Source organism: Lepisma saccharinum, chromosome 11, assembly GCF_977018435.1.
Source record: "Lepisma saccharinum chromosome 11, izLepSacc3.1, whole genome shotgun sequence".
In the NCBI taxonomy this organism is placed as follows: Eukaryota; Metazoa; Arthropoda; class Insecta; order Zygentoma; family Lepismatidae; genus Lepisma; species Lepisma saccharinum.
Window position 1 is genome coordinate 87315776 of NC_139239.1, and position 18611 is coordinate 87334386.

The following is an 18611-nucleotide window of genomic DNA, read 5'->3' on the forward strand; positions in this document are numbered from 1 at the left end:
TTTTAAGAGCCGAGATAATTCTATTATTTATGAAAAAGCCTGTTCCAAAATTATGATTTTCAGTACCACCATAGAAAAAAGTATAATTTTTAGTTTTACAATTCCCTTCTCCTGGCCACCTAACTTCCTGGACAGCTACTACATCTAATTTATACTTCACTATCTCATTAACTGTACACTGAAATGCCCCAGGCCGGTAAAGGCTCAGAACATTCCAGGTGCCTAATTTAATATCCTTATTCCTAACGTAGATCTTATCCTTAGTCCAGGGACCTCCCAAAGTAGTCCCCACCCGGAGATCCGAACGGGGGACTATTTTAACTCCGGAATGTTTTACCTTGGGAACATCCATGGCCTTATATTTCTGTTTCTTGACATGTCTTTTTACAGTGCAGAGTTGTCAGCTCTACGCCTATCCCCCGATATGAATGGAGGAACTACTACACAAGACAAACACAAACATATTAGACAGCACAATTACTACACAAGACGAACACAAACACATTAGACAGCATAACTACTACACAAGACACACACAAACACATCACAACTACTACACAAGACACACAAACACATCACAACTATAACACAATATAAACACACACACACCACAACTACTACACAATATAAAAAAACAAACAAACAAACATAAACACACACACACACACACTTGTGGAAGTGAGCGATTTGCAACGTCGAAACGGCGACAAGACGCCACTTAGAAATCTTTGATGTATAAGAAAAAGCGAAAATCTCCCTCTCGAACCCGAAAATTTCAGGAATTTGCGATTGAGCTTAGTTTACCTCAGCAACCAGTCTTGACGAGATAGGGAACCTGGATATCAGCAGCTATATATTATGTTAACAACCTTCAAAAAATCAGTGAGGTGATCGATGCTCTTCCAGAAAATGAAGCGGCTTCAATTCGTGAAGTGAAAAAACTCCTGTGCTATTCAAGTTTACTTTTGCACATTATGGTGCATTGCCAGAGACAATTACAATTATAGCATCCATGAAAACCTTCGAGGAATCTATGCAGCAGATGATGGAAGTGCCAGGAGAAAGGGGGTCAGCTGTTGCGGAAAAGTGCTAACGGGTAGTGAGTGCAAATGAGGACTTGAAACATTTGAAAACAATTTGTGATATTCTAAAAGGTGAAAATGCTGTTACCAAAATGAGTCCAGCTACATTAGCTTGTTATATGTATTCTCCAATAACTTTTGTCGAAGTAGAAAGATCATTTTCTATTATGAAAAACATTCTCTCTGACAGACGACTATCAATGAATGTTGAGAACTTAAAAAGCACCTTGTAGTTATGTGCAATCAAGACGGAGAAAATTGAAATGCTCTTCCCAATTTAGATTGTAACATTTTGCCAGAAATTGTAGATAAAAGTAAGCGACTTCTAAATGTGCCTTTTTTCGGTTTATTTTGCCTTTTTTTAATTTTTAGTGCCTATTTACCACATTTTAAATGCCTTTTTGCCTGCCTATTTTAACGAAAATAAATGCCTGAACTTCCGGGCTCTAGTTATGACTTAACCCTCGTATATTGCACATGAGTGCTTTTGTGTAGCTGAATGTTCTTTCCTTGTCATTGTTCTTAGCACAGGTGCACAATTCTGCTGCACTTCTAAGCTATGTAATATTACAATGCTAACATTAATTGTGTGTTTTGTGTATAGTTATCCCCCATGTGCCTGAGCATGTAACAAGAAAGTATCAATGTGTCGAAAGACCGAGTACACTGCAGATTCCGATGTTACGCAGAAGTAAGTTAGTGAGGGAAGATAGGACACATATCTATGTATTAGTGCCGAAAGTGAATATGAAACTGGCCGTGAGACCGAAAGTGAATGTGCCCTGATTTAATTATGTATTTAGGCATGTGGTACCAAGCATGCAACTGTCATCAACTTTATAATATTTTGTCATTTTGAAAGAGCAGCAGAAAACTGCAGCTGATAACGTAAAAATGATGAAAAAATATCATGTGGCACGTATGGTCAGTGGAGACTGGATTTTAAAGGAAAAAATGTTGCTCTAAAAGGACAAAAAAAAGGAATGTGACTGCCAAAATATGGAAACGAAACAGGACTTCAGTTTATTTTTGCACTCCACAGAAAATATTATTTCATATGAAAGCACAATGTACATCATACATATGTAAAAAGGGATACATTAAATTTCATATGAAGTAAAGTAAAAAATGCAAGAAATTTAGTGTATTCCTTTACATATTTGAATGGTATATATTGTGCTTCCATTTAAAATAATATTTTTAGTGGAGTGCAAAAATAAACTATAGTCCTTTTTCAATTCCATTTTTTAGGCAAATAATCTTACCATGCGTTTCGATGAAATCTTCCTTGGAACAGCTCACCACATTCCATAGCTTGCTCAAGTCAATGGGTACCTTGGGTGAAGGCAAAATGCAGCCGCAGCATGATTCTGATCACATCATCTCCAAAATTGTCGAGATTGAGAATGTGTGAGCCCCTACCACCACATCCTCTAAATGTGCCTTCATGGCATGGTGCTATATGTATGGGGAACTTTACCTTTTACCTTACACAAACACAACTTGACACCATTAACAGAATCTTACAAACTACCTCTCCCAAAGATATCCACATTAGAAGGATGTAGTGAATATTTTTTTGGAAATAGATATTACATCGTCCATATTATTTCTAAATTACAATATACAAACATTTACAATAACCCAGGCCGTCAGTTGATGAATACAGGGTGCATGTCACCATAGTGTTTGAATATTTTCACCTGGCACTTGAGTTTCCAAGTACAGTTCATTTCTTAATAACTTAAGTTCACTTCTGGAAAATTCATTTACCCCTTTCTTTTTTTAAAAAAAAAATAGCAAGTGCAGCATACGCTTTGTCATGTTTTTGTGCTTTCTGTATCACGTGTATTATTAAATCAGAATAATACCTATAAACATGCCATTATATTTTTTTTCACTGTTGGTAGCCTAGACTCAACCATATATTATAATGTGCTGCATAGTTAGCCATACTGTTGCCAGGAGAGCAATCTTTAGGAAGTCCAATCTAGCACAATAATTAATCATTTTTAAACCAGTTTTGTATTAATAGATAGATGAAATATTCTCCCTGATCCTATATCTGGCTGTGTATGCTACACTTATGTTTTACGATTTTCTCTCATCATTTTCAGGTGAGTTGGCGTAATATGCCCCTTGTAACTTTACTCCCTATTGGCAGGTAATCATTATTACCTAAAACACTGGGATTAGAACATTTATTTTTGCAGTTTGAACACTTTCTTTTGTGGGTAGGGAATCATGATGTCACCGTTCTTTGGCTACCTTTTACTTTCAGATTCAAAATCCAATATCCAGCTTACTTTGTATATACATAGATGAAAGAAAAAATTCTATCAACATTTGAGGACCTTTACGGAAAATGAGCCCAAGTCCAGTTTTTCTTAAATTGACTTTTTAGGCTTTAGGTACTGCTCCTGGAGCATGTAATGAAACAAAGTTAAGTGCAAAAATCTCATTTGTGTTTGAAAAACAAGTATAAAAATTTATATTTGCTCAGAAAAGGTCCTGTGTCCATGGACATGGGCCCATATTCCACAGAGGTTCTAGGTGTCGATGCAGTAGGCTTTTGTTACTGATATGAACATATTTACAACCTCAACAATGTAACCAAGTTAAACTTTGATCAGAATTCGTTAAACCGTGGGGAAAGGTCTTGCCAATGGAACTTTGTGAAGGTACCAAGGTCTGGCTCTTCCAGAGGTAGAAGGAAAATTGTCGAAAATGGCGATGATAGAAAGGTATCCATCTCGAAGGTGGCCTGGGTGGAATGACCAGAGTTGACCCATGAGATTAAGTACAGCGTACCAAAATGTCCGAAAAATGCATCTTTAATGTTCAACTGGTGCCAAAAACATGGTTTGCTTTGTATTTTTTTTTTTTTTTTTACAATGAACATATTTGAGATGGAACAAATCATCAAGTCACGTTCAAGGGAGGATGTTTTGTGCTACCACGTGGTATTTTTTGTTTTGTCGAGCTGACAAATAGCAAGCAAATATAGCATTTAATCAAAACATTTATTGTTTCCACAGAAAGAGTGCCTGTAATATTACTCTTAAAAGAATATTTTATTAAAAACTGTATTAACATAGGGCACTATTTATTTTCATGCAAAACGTTGGAATACAATGTATTACTTGAAATGAAAAAAAATATACTCAATAAGAAGTTCATTATAACATTTCTTTTCTCCTGTAGAATTTGAAATTTTGTACTTCGCTCTTTTTTCCGTAGAGGACATCAGTTTTTGATTAGCAGATCTTGTGATTTATCAAACAGCTTTCTGGAGAACTGTCACTAATCTAGGAATTTATCTGGCACTTTATTTCTCTAAATGGAAATAGTGAAAAATGATTCATTCCATTAAGATGAAACTAAATTTCACCCCCCCCCCCCTTGGGCAAATGATGCACAGGTATTCTGTGATTTTCCATGCTAAGGACTCCATCTTCCTATTCTCTGTCATCAATGACTGAAAGAAAGAATGAAGGAGGGCCTCCCCAATGGAGTAGTGGTACCATTGTTATCTTGTAATCAAGGGGTTCCTGGTTTGATACCCAGTGAACACACTTAGTGTTTCAGATCCCACTTTAAACTGAAGGTCCAGTACCAATTAGCCATACTGTGCACAAAGTGGTCTTAAAACACCAAATTAAGCCAAACCATAAAAATGGACTTAAGACGCCAACTCAATCAATCAGTCAATGACTGAAAGAAAGACCTGGAATGTGCTCAGACTCAATGAGGATCTGACCACATCTAAAATATCTTATGCCTGAACTTTGCAATCCATAGGATGGGTCTTTATGCTTTTACATAACAAGCATCTCCTTCCGAATTTATTTTGGAGAATTCCTTTTCAAGAACAACTCTGACTTGATATTTCTCCATCATACTGCTTCCATGTACGTTCAGCTACAAAAAATAACATTTCTTTGAAATATGTGAAACAGGTTGAGGCTAATCTTTATGAACTACCCACGTACAAACCCAAATTGGTGTGTATTTTTTTTTAGCTATTTACAGGGCCACACATTCAAAAGATAATATTGAATTTGAACCCAAATCTAGCAAATTGGAAACATCATTTCCTTCTAATGATTTTTACATTCTTTAAGTTTTGATTGGAAGCTTAATAATGGTGTGCCAGATCACAGTTGAATTTGAGATAGCTTTATTTTCATTCTTCTGTGAAATCAGAAGGTAACATTAATATTGAAGTAGATGATACAGACTTATGAATCCATAAATGTGTTGCATAATTCTAAAATCCTCTGTTCGATTGCCAGTTGACATCTTCTCTTTCAAAAGCATGTGTTTGTGTGTGTGTGTGTGTTGTATTGTATTGTGTTATATGTCTTCAATTTGAATACCATCTGAAGTTTGTGTGTAAAATATATTTTCAGATTTCAAGTGCCTCACCTTCATCATCACAGATGGAATCTGCCATTTTGCCTCCGCTACTGAAGGTAGAACCTGACCTCATGACATGTTCAATAAAGAGTGAGTCCCAAGATATCCCTCTTCATAATGAGTCAAATGAAAAAACTTGGCAGCCAGCATCATTACCATCAGTTAATAAATCTGATCCAAAGAAGGAACAAATGAAAGTCGAAGAGCCAGGGGATGTTGCTGATAGCTACTTTGACGTATATTTGCACTCTGATTCTAGGATGAGTGAATTCTTGCCAGAGGATAAACAGTTTGGTGCTGTTGCATTCAACAGTAATGAGAGTGACAATGTTAAAGTAGAATCTGAAGATGTTAAGAGTGAAATCACAATTGAAGATGAATGTCCAGCTGCAGAGACAGAAGGTGAGTTCATAAGGTATTTTCAAATTAATACCACAATACTTTCATCAGGGGTAGAAAAATACAGGGCACCCAGTTGCCTAAATTTTCAAATTCAGTTTGAAAAGAAATATATATATTTTTACAATATTTCAACTTTGCTTACGGAAATATCCATTACTTTTTTTTTTTAAAAAAAATAACAAGTACAATATATTTTTTTAAAATTCGTATACATTGTCTGCATCACGTGTAACATTAAATCAAAATAATTCACATGCCATTATAAATTTTTTCACTGTCACCACAGTAGCTCAGTCGTTAGGGCGTCTGACTACCCAGCGGGAAAGAACCAAGATTTTTTCGACCTGTTCAAGCGGCTCCAGCACTGAACTAGCATCATATAAAGTGGGTACCTGGAGGAAATTCTTGGGGGGGGGGAGTAAAGGCAGCCCGGTGCATGGTGCTGATCACATCACCACCACCTTTGGCCATGATGAACAAAGTGTGGGACCCTAACTCCACACCCCCTATATGCCTTTGGCCATATATTAGAATGTATTGCATAGTTATTCATGCTGTTACTCATAGAACCTTCTTTAGGAAGACCACTCCTGCAAAAGAATTAATTACTTTCAATCCAATATTGTATTAATTAATAAATTAGATGTTTTAATATCATATTTAAAAATGTGTAGCTCTATCTTAGTCGGATGCATGGCTTTTTTAAAACAGCAATTGAAAAATGAAAAAAAAGCAGCTCTTGAGAAAAAGGGGCTAGTGCCTTAATTATTTTATGTTTTTGCTACCCCTGACTTCCATCATTCTCCGTGAAAAATTTACTCACCTTGAATGTTTAGTTGTAATCAAAATTGCTTCTTATATATGTGAAGAGGCATTGAGTTCCATGCAAACAGCTATTAAACAATGAAGTATGGATCCCCCTCCCTCCCAGCTTTGAAAGCAAAATATGAAAGCCTGGCCAAAAGTATCATGATGCTGTTGACCATCCATACCCTTGGAAGAAAGGGTAAAATTTTGCTTTTAATTTTGTTTTATAAACATTCTGTAGTTCTTGTTCACTAAGATGCATTACAACAAGGTAGTGAATGTTATTCTGTGGTAATATTTATCACGTCATTATATCTTTTGCATCTGTGTGTGATGTGTTATTCATGTCGTGGATTACTTATTATGTGTTGTAATTTAGATTGTTGTTCTCATATGAGTGACCTTACTGTGGTATGAATTGTGGTTAATCCCTTGCATCAGAGTGTCTGCATTGCTGATAGTAATTTTATGTTTGTTAAAAGTGTTAGATTTAATAGTTTAAATTTCCATGTGTTTTTGTGGTTTCATGTTTGCACATATCAGGATATTTTGTTTAAAAAAATGTGAAAGTTCTCTGGGTTATAATGAATTGGGCAAGGGCTTGTCACATAAATACTGACACACATTCATGAATTTCCTTCAACTTATCACTGAAAGATACCCTGATTACTGGAGAAGGGATTTATTATATGTGGTAAAAATGTGCTAATTATTTTCACCAAGATACGGACATAAAATTGTAAAAAAAATACCTCTTTAACAATATAAGACACTCTGTATGTAACACTTTAGTTTTAAACAATAGATTGTGCTTCTATCTACATTGTAACTATAATTATGACCGTCTTGAAGAGAAAGCAGATGCAAATCCCTTGTGTGTGCCACAAAATCATTGCTTCTGGTTAGCTGTCGGTCACGCAACTATATCAAGGGTGGAGTTAGCAAAGGGCTGCTCGACTTGGGACTCTCTTCCAATGTTGTCAAAATAATGTAACAACCAGGAGCCGATGCTTAAGCCCTCATTCTCTATTGTTGATGAAACAGGAATTTCAAGTTGTTATTGTTCGGATGACAGAAAACTTGTAATTATCGTAATTAGAGGATATCAAAAAGGTCGTAGACTTTGGTTTGTTTAACGTCGCTTCGGACTTTGTCAGTTATTTTCAATAAATGCATCCAACCCTTTCAGTTACATGGGGACATGTAGTTATTGCTCGAATATGGAATGTAAGTTGAGAAATGTTCAGAAATATGGAAATTATATGTAAATACTAAAATATGTAAAATATGAGCCAGGACCTAATATTTGTATAAATATGGAAAATTTAATTTGAATTTTTTGAGTGTCCATGCCACGATGCACAAAGATAATACTACAAAGTAAAACTCATTTCAGCTTCATACATAAATACGTATTTACATGTAAATCCGTACCCTGTTGATCACATTTGTGTCGCCAAGTTTGTGGATCATCGTTAATTTACCACATGGCACATTTCATGTCTGCAATGACATAACAGAAAATACATCTGTACACTTAGTTGACTGCCCATAAAATTTTCAAAGTCCAGAATTTGTAAACTTAGTAACAATGCACTTCAGTGCCAGCTGAGAGTAGCGAACTTCGAAGCAGGTCCCTCAACTAGAAAAATGTTGTAGTGAAAGGCTTCCAATCCTGCAGATTTCATGAACTTAGAAATTAAGAATTGCTAATAAAATCAGCTGTCGAAAATAAATAGTAAAATGGATCAATCATTTTTACGATTCTGCATGCTCTGTTTGAAATCACAAATTTATGTAAGGTTTGAAACACTGAATCGGGTTTTGCTCCACCTGTAAGATATAATGATTAAGTTTGAGTAGAAAGAGGCACATTTCTGAATTGTGGCAACATTTGATTGGCAATTCGTGGAACGATTCTCAAAAAATATTTTCTTCTATAACCTGTACAGAAAATGTGAAACGGGCAGGTTGATGTATTTTAATCTGAGGCATTAACTGTAAGGTAAATAGGATGCAGTATAGTACAGAAGCAGGATCTATTACCGATGGTTGGTTGATTTGGTGTTTTCAGTCCACCTTATGCACAGTAAGGCTAATCGGGGCTGGACCTACAGTTAAAAGTGGGATCCAAACCACCACTATTTATTGTTGTTGTTGTACTAACTAGCCACGAATTTTGTTCAAATGTTACCGATGTTCATGGAATAATGTTAATGATTGATTGAAATTAAAATTTTGTATGTGTCAGCACTTAGGTCATTTTCACCCATCACATCATGTGTCAAGCCATTACAATTTACAAGAAATCACCATGCGTGTCTCTAAAATCTCCTTACCGAAGGTATCAATCGAGGCTGTATTTGGGCACTCAGCACACACATGGGCAAAACACAAGACAACATGCAACCATACAAATGTAGCCTCCTCGATGATTTAATGTAATGTCGTTGCCTTGTTCCGATCCCACTTTAAACTGTAGGTTCACTCCAGATTAGCCTATCTGTGCATAAAGTGGACTTAAAAACAAAAACTGAAATCAAGCAACCCTACAAAAGGATTATGCTGGCTGTAGGTTTAGACGTCAGAGCCTCGTTGGCCTGCAAGATTGCAGCTGCCGAGATGAAGTACGTGGAAATGAGGTTAACATTTGTGTGTGCTCAGAAGAACATCATAACATACGTGCGTACTCTTTATTAGTTATTACATTCAAAATGTTTTCTTTCAAGAACGTAAACATCTGTAAAAACAGAAGATGGACCAGAGAAGTATATTACATGTGTGGGAAATTGTGACGATATATCGCCAAATATCATGATATTATATCGCCAAATGTCATGATGATATATCTTTGATATCACCTTGACTTTTTTCAATATCGCGATATATTTTGTATTATTGATATATCGCCCAACACTAGACAAAGCATGTTTCCTCCTCCAAGCTCTGACCATGCCACCCAATTAGATTGATGCATGATGTGGACAGAGGGTTAAAAAAGTTACACAAACGATAATATTAAACTGTAGTATGTTCTTAAGTTCATGTGACAGGATTGGGATACCAAACGCCAGTAACTTTAGTTGGGCATGCAATATTAATTGGACACTATTTATTGTGTAGGGCTTTTAACTATACCTATTCTAGTACTATGTTTGAGAAAGAAACTCTTAAGGTGCCCTTAAGCACTGCCTCACATTTCAAGTACATGAGGAATATAAATAATGGAGGATTCCTGTTCATGCTACATTTGTAATTTTGATATTGAGTCTCACGTTTGTGCTACTTCTGTCTTGTTGCTATGATATAGTTGAGAGATGATTGAACGAAATTCATGATGGGACCCTGACAAAGAACAATGGTGCACATGACTATACTCGACTCCATGGTGATATCGAAGGATATCACTTAATGCACTCTGCCACCGAGCTGGCAATTTTTTATTTACCTTTAACACTTATTTTTTTTACTCAATAATTCATAAAAAACCTTATTGTAAAACTCTGTAACTCTGTAACATTTGAGTGTCTCCACCGATGTCATAGTGGTAAAATCATCGCCTTATTATCAATGGGTCCTGGGTTCGGTACCCAGTGGAGGTACATGGTGGGTCGGATCACACTTTAAACTGTAGGTGCAGTCCCAATTAGCCTATCTGTGCATAAAAGTGGACCTTGAACAAAATCTCAAACTTGATTTCTTCTTGGTTTTTGTGACTAATAACCATGGGCATCAGGAAAGGGGGTAAGGGGGAGGTCATGCCCCCCCTGGAAAATTAAAGTCAACCAAAAATTACATATTTCACACATATAATTTAATTTCAGCCACAATAATGTGTGTTAATTATTGCACGAACATGATAAATTCAAATTTAAGCAATGTTTTTTGAGGGATGAACACTATTATTGGGGAAAATATGCCATGTTGGCCCCCCCTGAAAAAATACCTTCCTTGTACCTCCCTGGAAAAAATCCTGCAGACATTCATGCAATAACTGCTTCATGTGTAGCAAAAAGAATGACGGATATTTACTCACTGGATGAGACATTTTAACTAGCACATTGAAACTTATTGAAATTCAGAATAGAGAGTTCTCACTGAATGCTCCTGGACCTTACACTGAGCCAAAGATAGAAACATCTTGCAGACACATTTCGAGAGAGAGAGAGAAGGCTAGTAACAATGTTAAGTACTGATGAAAGGCACCACACAATACCCCTTTTCTAGAAGCCAAACTCCCTTCCCCATTGGAAATATGATAGAGTATACAGGAGGGGACTGTGAAGAATGGGAGTGACCTTGACATGGCCAGTCACGGAGCTTTCCGCTTGTAAAAATAAATCGAATAATCTGTTCCTTATAGCCAGCTGGTATCCTGAACAGTGTAGCAGGGATTAACCTGGTAACGAAGTTAAAGAGTTCCTCTCTCTGGTCAAAAACCACTCAAAAGCATAACCTCCTTAGGGACAAAGATATATACAGGGTGATTGGTAATTCGACCTATTCCTGGAAAGGGGTAATACTAGAGTAAATTTGCAACAAATTTGACCCTATGCACTGGGGGTCGGAAATAAATGGGTTTAGAGTTATTGCAGTTTGTAGATTTTCGTGACATATTCCGACTTGCTACCAAAAAACTACTAATTGTGAAAAAACTACTACACCTTGGGCACTTAATTGACATGTTGCTAACAGCTGACGAATGAGTGACTACTGTGGAAAAAATTCATGCCCAAAATTCCCATACCCACAGAAAAAAACAGTCATTGGTGCACACGTCATGAAGAAATTTGGAAATTATCATTTAAATCAAAGAGGATTACTCAAAAAAATGGTAACACACTTAGTGTAAAAATTACGGAAAAACTTCCTCGTTTCATAAGCTCTCCATAAAGATACAAATGTTGTCAACTGGCTCATGGGTTGGGGGAAAATCTGAATAAAAAGCGGAGAAGGCGCGTTGTAGACCTCTTTGTAAAGTGAAAAGAAGTGGTTGGTTGTGAGAAATAAAGGAACGAAAATGAGTGAAATAATAATGTTATTTACCATTCTCATGATTCCAGGTTGTCAGAATTAACTGTTACAAAAACTACAAATCCTGTTAAAATTGCCTCCCCGGTTACGTATGCAAGCACGCAGCCTCCGGCGTACTTCAGACACAGTCAATCGCGTTGACACTCTGTCTCTTATGTATTGGGCGGCTGTCAAAATCTCTCTGTCAACTCTTCTTGGGAATCCACTGGTGTATTGTAGACTAACCCTTTCATGTGACCCCAAATGCAAAAGTCGCATGGCATCAAATCCGGACTCCTCGCCGGCCAGGGTTTCGGGACAACTCCATTGCATGGGATAATTGTCGCCCAGCCACTGTCGCATACCCCGGAAATAGTGGGCTAGGCACCCATCATGTTGGTAAATCATACCCCATCTTGTGACGAGCGGCACATCCTCCAGCAGCGTCGTCAATTCTTCCCTTAGAAAGTTTTCGTAGGTAATGCCGTTTAGGTTTTGTGGCAGAAAGAATGGCCCGATCACATGATTGTGTATGATTCCCATCAACACATTTAGTGAGAATTTTCTCTGGTGAGCATTTTCTTTAGATTTTCTTGGGTTATGACCCTTAAGGGCCAAAAAATGCGCATTATGAAAATTCTTAATACCATCGCGGTAGTGATTGCAAGTCCTAGTGAACATTATGTACACCATTAGCATTCAGTGGGCAGACATCTTTTGCATCAAATACGATGCATTTTGCAAATTGTGTTTGAGAAGTTTTTATAGTTACTACTATGTTTTATAAATCAACAAAAAATTCCAAATGTACAGCTGCCTGTAGGCATGTGCAGGATTCTGAAAAGTCAGTACCGGGAGCGGGAAAAGTATTTCAAGTCCCGGTCCTGGCTTTTGGTAGTGATTTCTCGACTTTTTGTATCCCGAACAGTCAGGATATTCCAAATGGCCATTTTTAAAAGTGGTTAATTATCAATGTTCTCTCATTTTTAAGTCTTGGAAATTGTTAGTTTTCATTCTAGAAATGCAAGAAACAATCACTTAAGAGAAAATAGCTTGTATAATTCGAAATTTTCACAAAGATTTTTCATGACAAACAAATCTCTGTACCGCTCACCCCTAGCTGCCTGAAAGCAAGCTAGAGATCCATTGTGTCCTAGGGGACACATGTATGAAATCAAGTGCTAATTTGCAGACCACTATTAATATCATGGACTTTTTAAAACACTTACAGTCTTACTAACGGAGATAATTTTAATAAGTATATAGACAATAACATAAATTACTAGTGCAATTATCATATTTTCTAGGGCCTCATCATGATCACTATGTTTTCAATGAAACATATGGAACAAAGTTTTTGCACTACTTCTTGCAGTTGCAGATGAATGCTTTCTATTAAAGCTTCTAACAAATATTCTGATGTGTTGTCACCAATGCAGCAGATCTAAACCAAAAGTAGTACATGTTTTGACCTAGGAAACCTTACACCCGTTGACTTGAAGTACAATTTCATATAATTGTTTTCATGTTTAACTATATCTCCAGAATGTAGCAATCAGAAATATTTTATATGTATCATGTGTTTATTATTGTATAACAGTGAAAATTGTATAAGGTTTATTTACAATTTACGAAAACCAGTAGACCAGTGGAGCAATAGAAAGGCCAGGTTGAAAGATCCTATGTGACATGGAATCAGGAAGTATGAACTGTTTTCACTCAACAACAACACTCGTGTATTCTAATGTAATGCATTTAGCTGAAAATTCCAAATATCACACCACAGTTCATGGACACACGTCTTTATAAGAACATGAACATAAAGGTAAAAATGTTATTTATAAAATACTCATCTCGTTGCCTTCTACAGGAGCACCTTATCTTTTAAGATATCATGGTGTATTACTACAGGTTACAAGTACACAGCAGTAGTTGAAAGTAGCATCGCTACTGTAGCTAGCTACAAAATTTTAGCAGTAGCTTTAGAGGCACTAAGTTTTGAAAATTGTAGCTAAAGCGAAGCCACGAAACTCCTGTAGTTGTAGTGAAAATTTCGCTGCAACTACATTTCTTCTCTCCATTTTTAGAAAAATTTTGAATGTGACCACAGCGTCAAAGAAATATTCAACAATAACTCTTTCTACTGCATGTGGTTCATACAGACAAAGTCTATTGCATGGAAATAGCTACAAATAATTTAGATTATGAATATCTGAATATCGCAGATTATAATTTATATTTTATAATTTATTTCATTGGTATAGAATAAATCTAGTATCCAGATAACTAAACTGAACTGGCATATATGAATATATTCTGGCTAACAGCTATATGTTTTGAGCTGCATCGCTATTTTGGGGAGAAAAATGCCTCGTTTGCGCCACGCCAGGAACAAATCCTGTGGATATCCATGGAGTAAGAGACAGGTAAACGTCATTAGTTACTGTGTAAAACATGTCTTGCAGTTAAAAAAAATGAGCGATCAATGGATGGACAATGGCAAAGCATTGCTCAGTAGCTACATTATCAGAATTGATCATTGTTGGTACATAGGATCTCACTAGCAAGAAATTATTGTTACAAGAATTATAGACATACAGTTTCTGGAATTACAATTATTTTCATCATAATATTTGTTCTTAAATTTAAAGATTGCAATTCGTTTAGAACACTCTGATTTACACATCAGTTTCCTCAATATACGTATTTTATGATACTTTAAAAAGTATGAATGAGTTATTGACTTTTCTGCAGAGACGATTATTTTCTTTAGTTAATGTACAGTTTCCAAATGTATATTTCTTCTACTTTTACATCGCTTTTCTGTAACTTTTATTAATCATGACAATGAGGATGAACGGTTTATTTTGTTAATCTGTTATCTAGAGTCGCTTTGCCACTTTTGGCTAATTGTGAGAATGATGAAGAAAGATGAATGATGATGATAATGAGCAGTGTGGGGAATGGAGGAGCAGGAGGATCCATTCTCCCAACTAATCTGCACATCAAGCTAACTTTGCAGCAGGTTTTGTGTATCAATCTGCATGAGATCTGAGCTCAGAATCTTCCTTGCCAGTCTTGCCTCAACTGCTGAGCCATTTACGTCGCAAAAACCTGCACATGCACGTGAAGCAGAATGTATTTTTGCCAGTTTTTGTCTCCTGAATCATACAATTTTTAAGTACTTTCTGCACATAGAAGTATCATTTATGTCCAATTATTTTTATAGATAAGATATCTTCGAAATATAAGGTCATGTTTGTGTGTATATTTCGAGCACACATAAAAGAAAAGTAAATGACAAGTTATTGTTTTTGGTTTAGAAGTAAATAAATTTATGAGAACTTGGTTCCTTCGCTTGCAATACATCCATTACTATAAGATACACGCCCTTCAATTTTATACTACCCAGAAAGCTTGATTTGTTATTGGTGATATATACACAATGGATTACATTGGCTGCTATTTTTACTCTGTTTGATTTCAATTTATGAATCACTTCACTAAACCAGGATTCAAATCTTGGTCTGTCCATTTCTTGGTGATTCACCTTTCCCTCTCTTTGCATGGAACAGAACAGTAAACATGCATCTTCAACAAAGCCTTCATTGCTGCTACTGGGTGAAGCAATAAGCCCCCCCCCCCTCCCCCTTTCCTGTCGGTTGCTTCAGCCCACACAGTGGTATCCTCCCACGCTTGAATCAATGTACACGGTGATGCATGTCTCGTCCAAATAATTAATATGTTTCTTTCCATATATTTTAATACCATGCAGATTCTTTTTTTTTGTCAAAAAACAAACAATTGTTTCCTACTCCTAAACTCAACCGCAAATCATTCAACACCTGGGACACAGTTCGTGCGTACATTGACGGCAAATCACTTAATGCCCTGTTTTATTTTGGTCTTCTTGCCGTAAAGAAGAATATGTTTTTAAAACAACTTGCTTGACTGTGAAGAGCTTTTTCCTTCAGATGATGCCCAAAATAACACACTGGCAAAACCGGGCACTGATCAGGACATGTCCATTCAGCCGTTCTTGCCGCTGTATAGTGTGATGTCCAACACTGGTATCACTAATTCCATGTGCTCTGCAACGTATTCACACTCGCTCTTGATATTCACTCTTCCTTTCACGTAACCGACTGCGCAATTGGCGAATCTGTGGATCCAAGTTCGTCTGCACAGTGATTGCAACTGATAAAGTCCATACATGCTAATGGATGTATCATTTTGTCTGTATATTACAAATTAAATAACTGTTATTTTGCAGGTTGCTGTTGTGTCAGAATGGAACCCATCTCAGTGGAACTATATTCTGCACCCCTGTTTGGATCTACGTATGTGAAACCCTGCTTCAAACTTGACTCGACACACAGCTTAGGGTTCTTTCCTAGTTTTTGTTTTGAGTCCACTTTATGCACAGATAAGTTAATCAAGACTGGATCTGAATCAGTAGTGCCACTGCCAAGTATCAGACCTGGAGTTTTTTGATTGCAAGGTGACAAAATTTCCATTGTGTCTTCAGGGAAGCATTCCCATCAGGAAAATTACGTAAAGCCGCTCATTTAGCTCTACCAAAGAAGGATTCCCTCGCTATCTGCAATGTTAGAACAAACATCTATCGAATTATGTGAATTATGGTAATAAAAAACTATCAATTTTCCGGTAAGTACAACTACCATACTAGGCCTTTAATATCCATGTGGTTCTTTCAAGATTTATTTTCTTATGCAGAAGAAGCGTAAAAATAGCGAGTAGTGCACATGAGTAGTGTAGCGAGCTACTTTTTGATAAATGTAGCTCTAGCTGTAGCGAAGCTACATTTTTGAATGAGTAGCGGGAACTGTAGCAAAGCTACTTTTAAAATGTAGCATTCTGATCACTGGTAGACTGTACTTGAAGTTACTTTTATTGTTTCACCAGAAGTACTGTTACTTGGAATTAATGTCTTATTCTTCAGTATTGTAGCATATCGAACTCTAGAGCAAATGCATTTTAGTTGCTAATTGGTAATATGCTTAGAGAAAACTGTAGTAAATTGTTTAAAGCTGAGTACATTAATATAACACATTTTTCCGAAATATTCCTGTGTAAATTTTCTTGAATATGTCTGTCTTCTTCCAGACATACTGAACTTATTGTTTTCTCGATCATGAGTCTCCGAAAAGTGCTCTTCACATTGTTTCTCCTCTAATGTCAGATGCATTCGCCTTGGGACCTCCTCTACCTCCCAGAACTGGCGAAGTGCACTATCAAGCCTACAAGATTGAAGGAAGCCTTTTACTTGAACTTCAACGAAGCATCCTAGTATTCACCTTTCGAAATTACAATTAGGATTTTGATAACTTCAATGAAACTCGGACGACATTATTTAACATTTCTATATATTTTATCACTTATTAATCTACTGTGTTTTGTTTCTTTATCGTTGTTATGGTCACAAATGTATATAGAAATGTATACATCGTAATTTTACATTACGAAGAATGTGATTATAATTAATTATACATCATATTAATGCAACAACGTTTTCCAAAATATAAAAAAAACATAAATTGATAACATAGATATATCATCGTGAGTATTAAACACAAAATTAAACAAAACGTAATAAATTAAATAAATGAACATCTTTGGGTCAGTCACAAGATGCATGAAATGATGCTTCTGCTCTTACCTTGGGAAAGTCCACACTGCCTCACAGAATCCAACCAAGAACAGTACGTAGTGCAGTTGGTGTTCCCTTTGGCCCAACACGTTTGCCACTTTGCATAAGAAAAGGAAACAAATCTGCTCCAAGTAAAATATCCACCGGTTCGATCACATAAAACCTTGCATCTGCCAACTTTAGTCCTTAAATATGGGTGCACGTCCTGAAGTCTGGTAAAGGTTCCCTGGGAATGTTTCCTGTTATTTTAGGAAGTACGATTATCCTTGTGGTGAATTTTTTTCTTCCGCTACTTGGTTGGAATTGTAGATCCACTACTGCACTGCCTACACCTACACCCGTTGCTGTAATCCCATTCACAGTGATGTCTGCCTTATGCTGATGTAAACCTAACATTTGCACACATTGTGAGGTCACAAAGGAAGTCTCTGAGGCATAGTCCAGGAGCGCACGAACTGGTTGATAAAAAAACATATCTTCCCTGCACATACACAACTGCAGTGGATAACAACACTGGCTTTAGTCCCTTGTCTCCTTCTCCAGCCACATGAGAAGAAACTCCTTGGGGAGAAGTTGATGTTTCACTAGAGTCACTCTGCTTATAATAGTTTAGAAACGTATGATGCTTTTTATTGCAAACGCGGTACGACCCTGAGTCACATACCGATGCCCTATGATGATTTGAATGCAATTATAACACAAACCCTTTTCTGCCCATTTCCGAAAGGCTTTTGAAGTCTTTACACTTGTGTAGCGCATGATGCAGTTTACATTTTTTACAGGTATCATCAGACACTGCATGATAGACACCTTTGAACTGGGAGCTATTGTGAGTCGACTGCTTCAATCTCTGAGCACTGAGATTTGAAGCTGATAATGCACGAGAACGCTGATCAAGAAAAACACTCACCCCCTGAAACGTAGGCAACTCGGTTGTCTTTAATGAAAGTTCCCATGGTTGTCCAGTATCCCAATGTTCTATAGGAATGTCCAGCACTTTCAACAAGCGAACACACTCGGTAGTTGTGTCTAGCAGGTTACGTAAGGATTCTGCGGATTCACGTTGCACTTTGAGTTGCGCGACTAAAAGCTTGATTGTGTCCATAACAATTTCCCGTTTGTTTTGATAACGCGAATTTAGAATGTTCCACGCCTCTGCATAGTTATCATCAGTCACCGACATGGACTGGATAAGCAATGCAGGTTGCCCCTTTAAC

The 18611-nt window shown here is 36.7% G+C and overlaps 1 protein-coding gene across 1 annotated transcript in view; it reads left to right on the plus strand.

Moving 5' to 3' along the window:
• The window catches only part of LOC145995115 (uncharacterized), a 63399-nt gene extending 47182 nt beyond the window's left edge, over positions 1-16217 (plus strand). Inside the window, exons 2-3 of the mRNA XM_083131651.1 lie at positions 5495-5903; positions 15997-16217. Of these exons, the coding sequence (XP_082987777.1) occupies positions 5525-5903; positions 15997-16217 (600 nt within the window). The 5' untranslated portion in view covers positions 5495-5524. The remainder of the gene's footprint in view (positions 1-5494; positions 5904-15996) is intronic.
• Positions 16218-18611: the final 2394 nt, after the last annotated feature.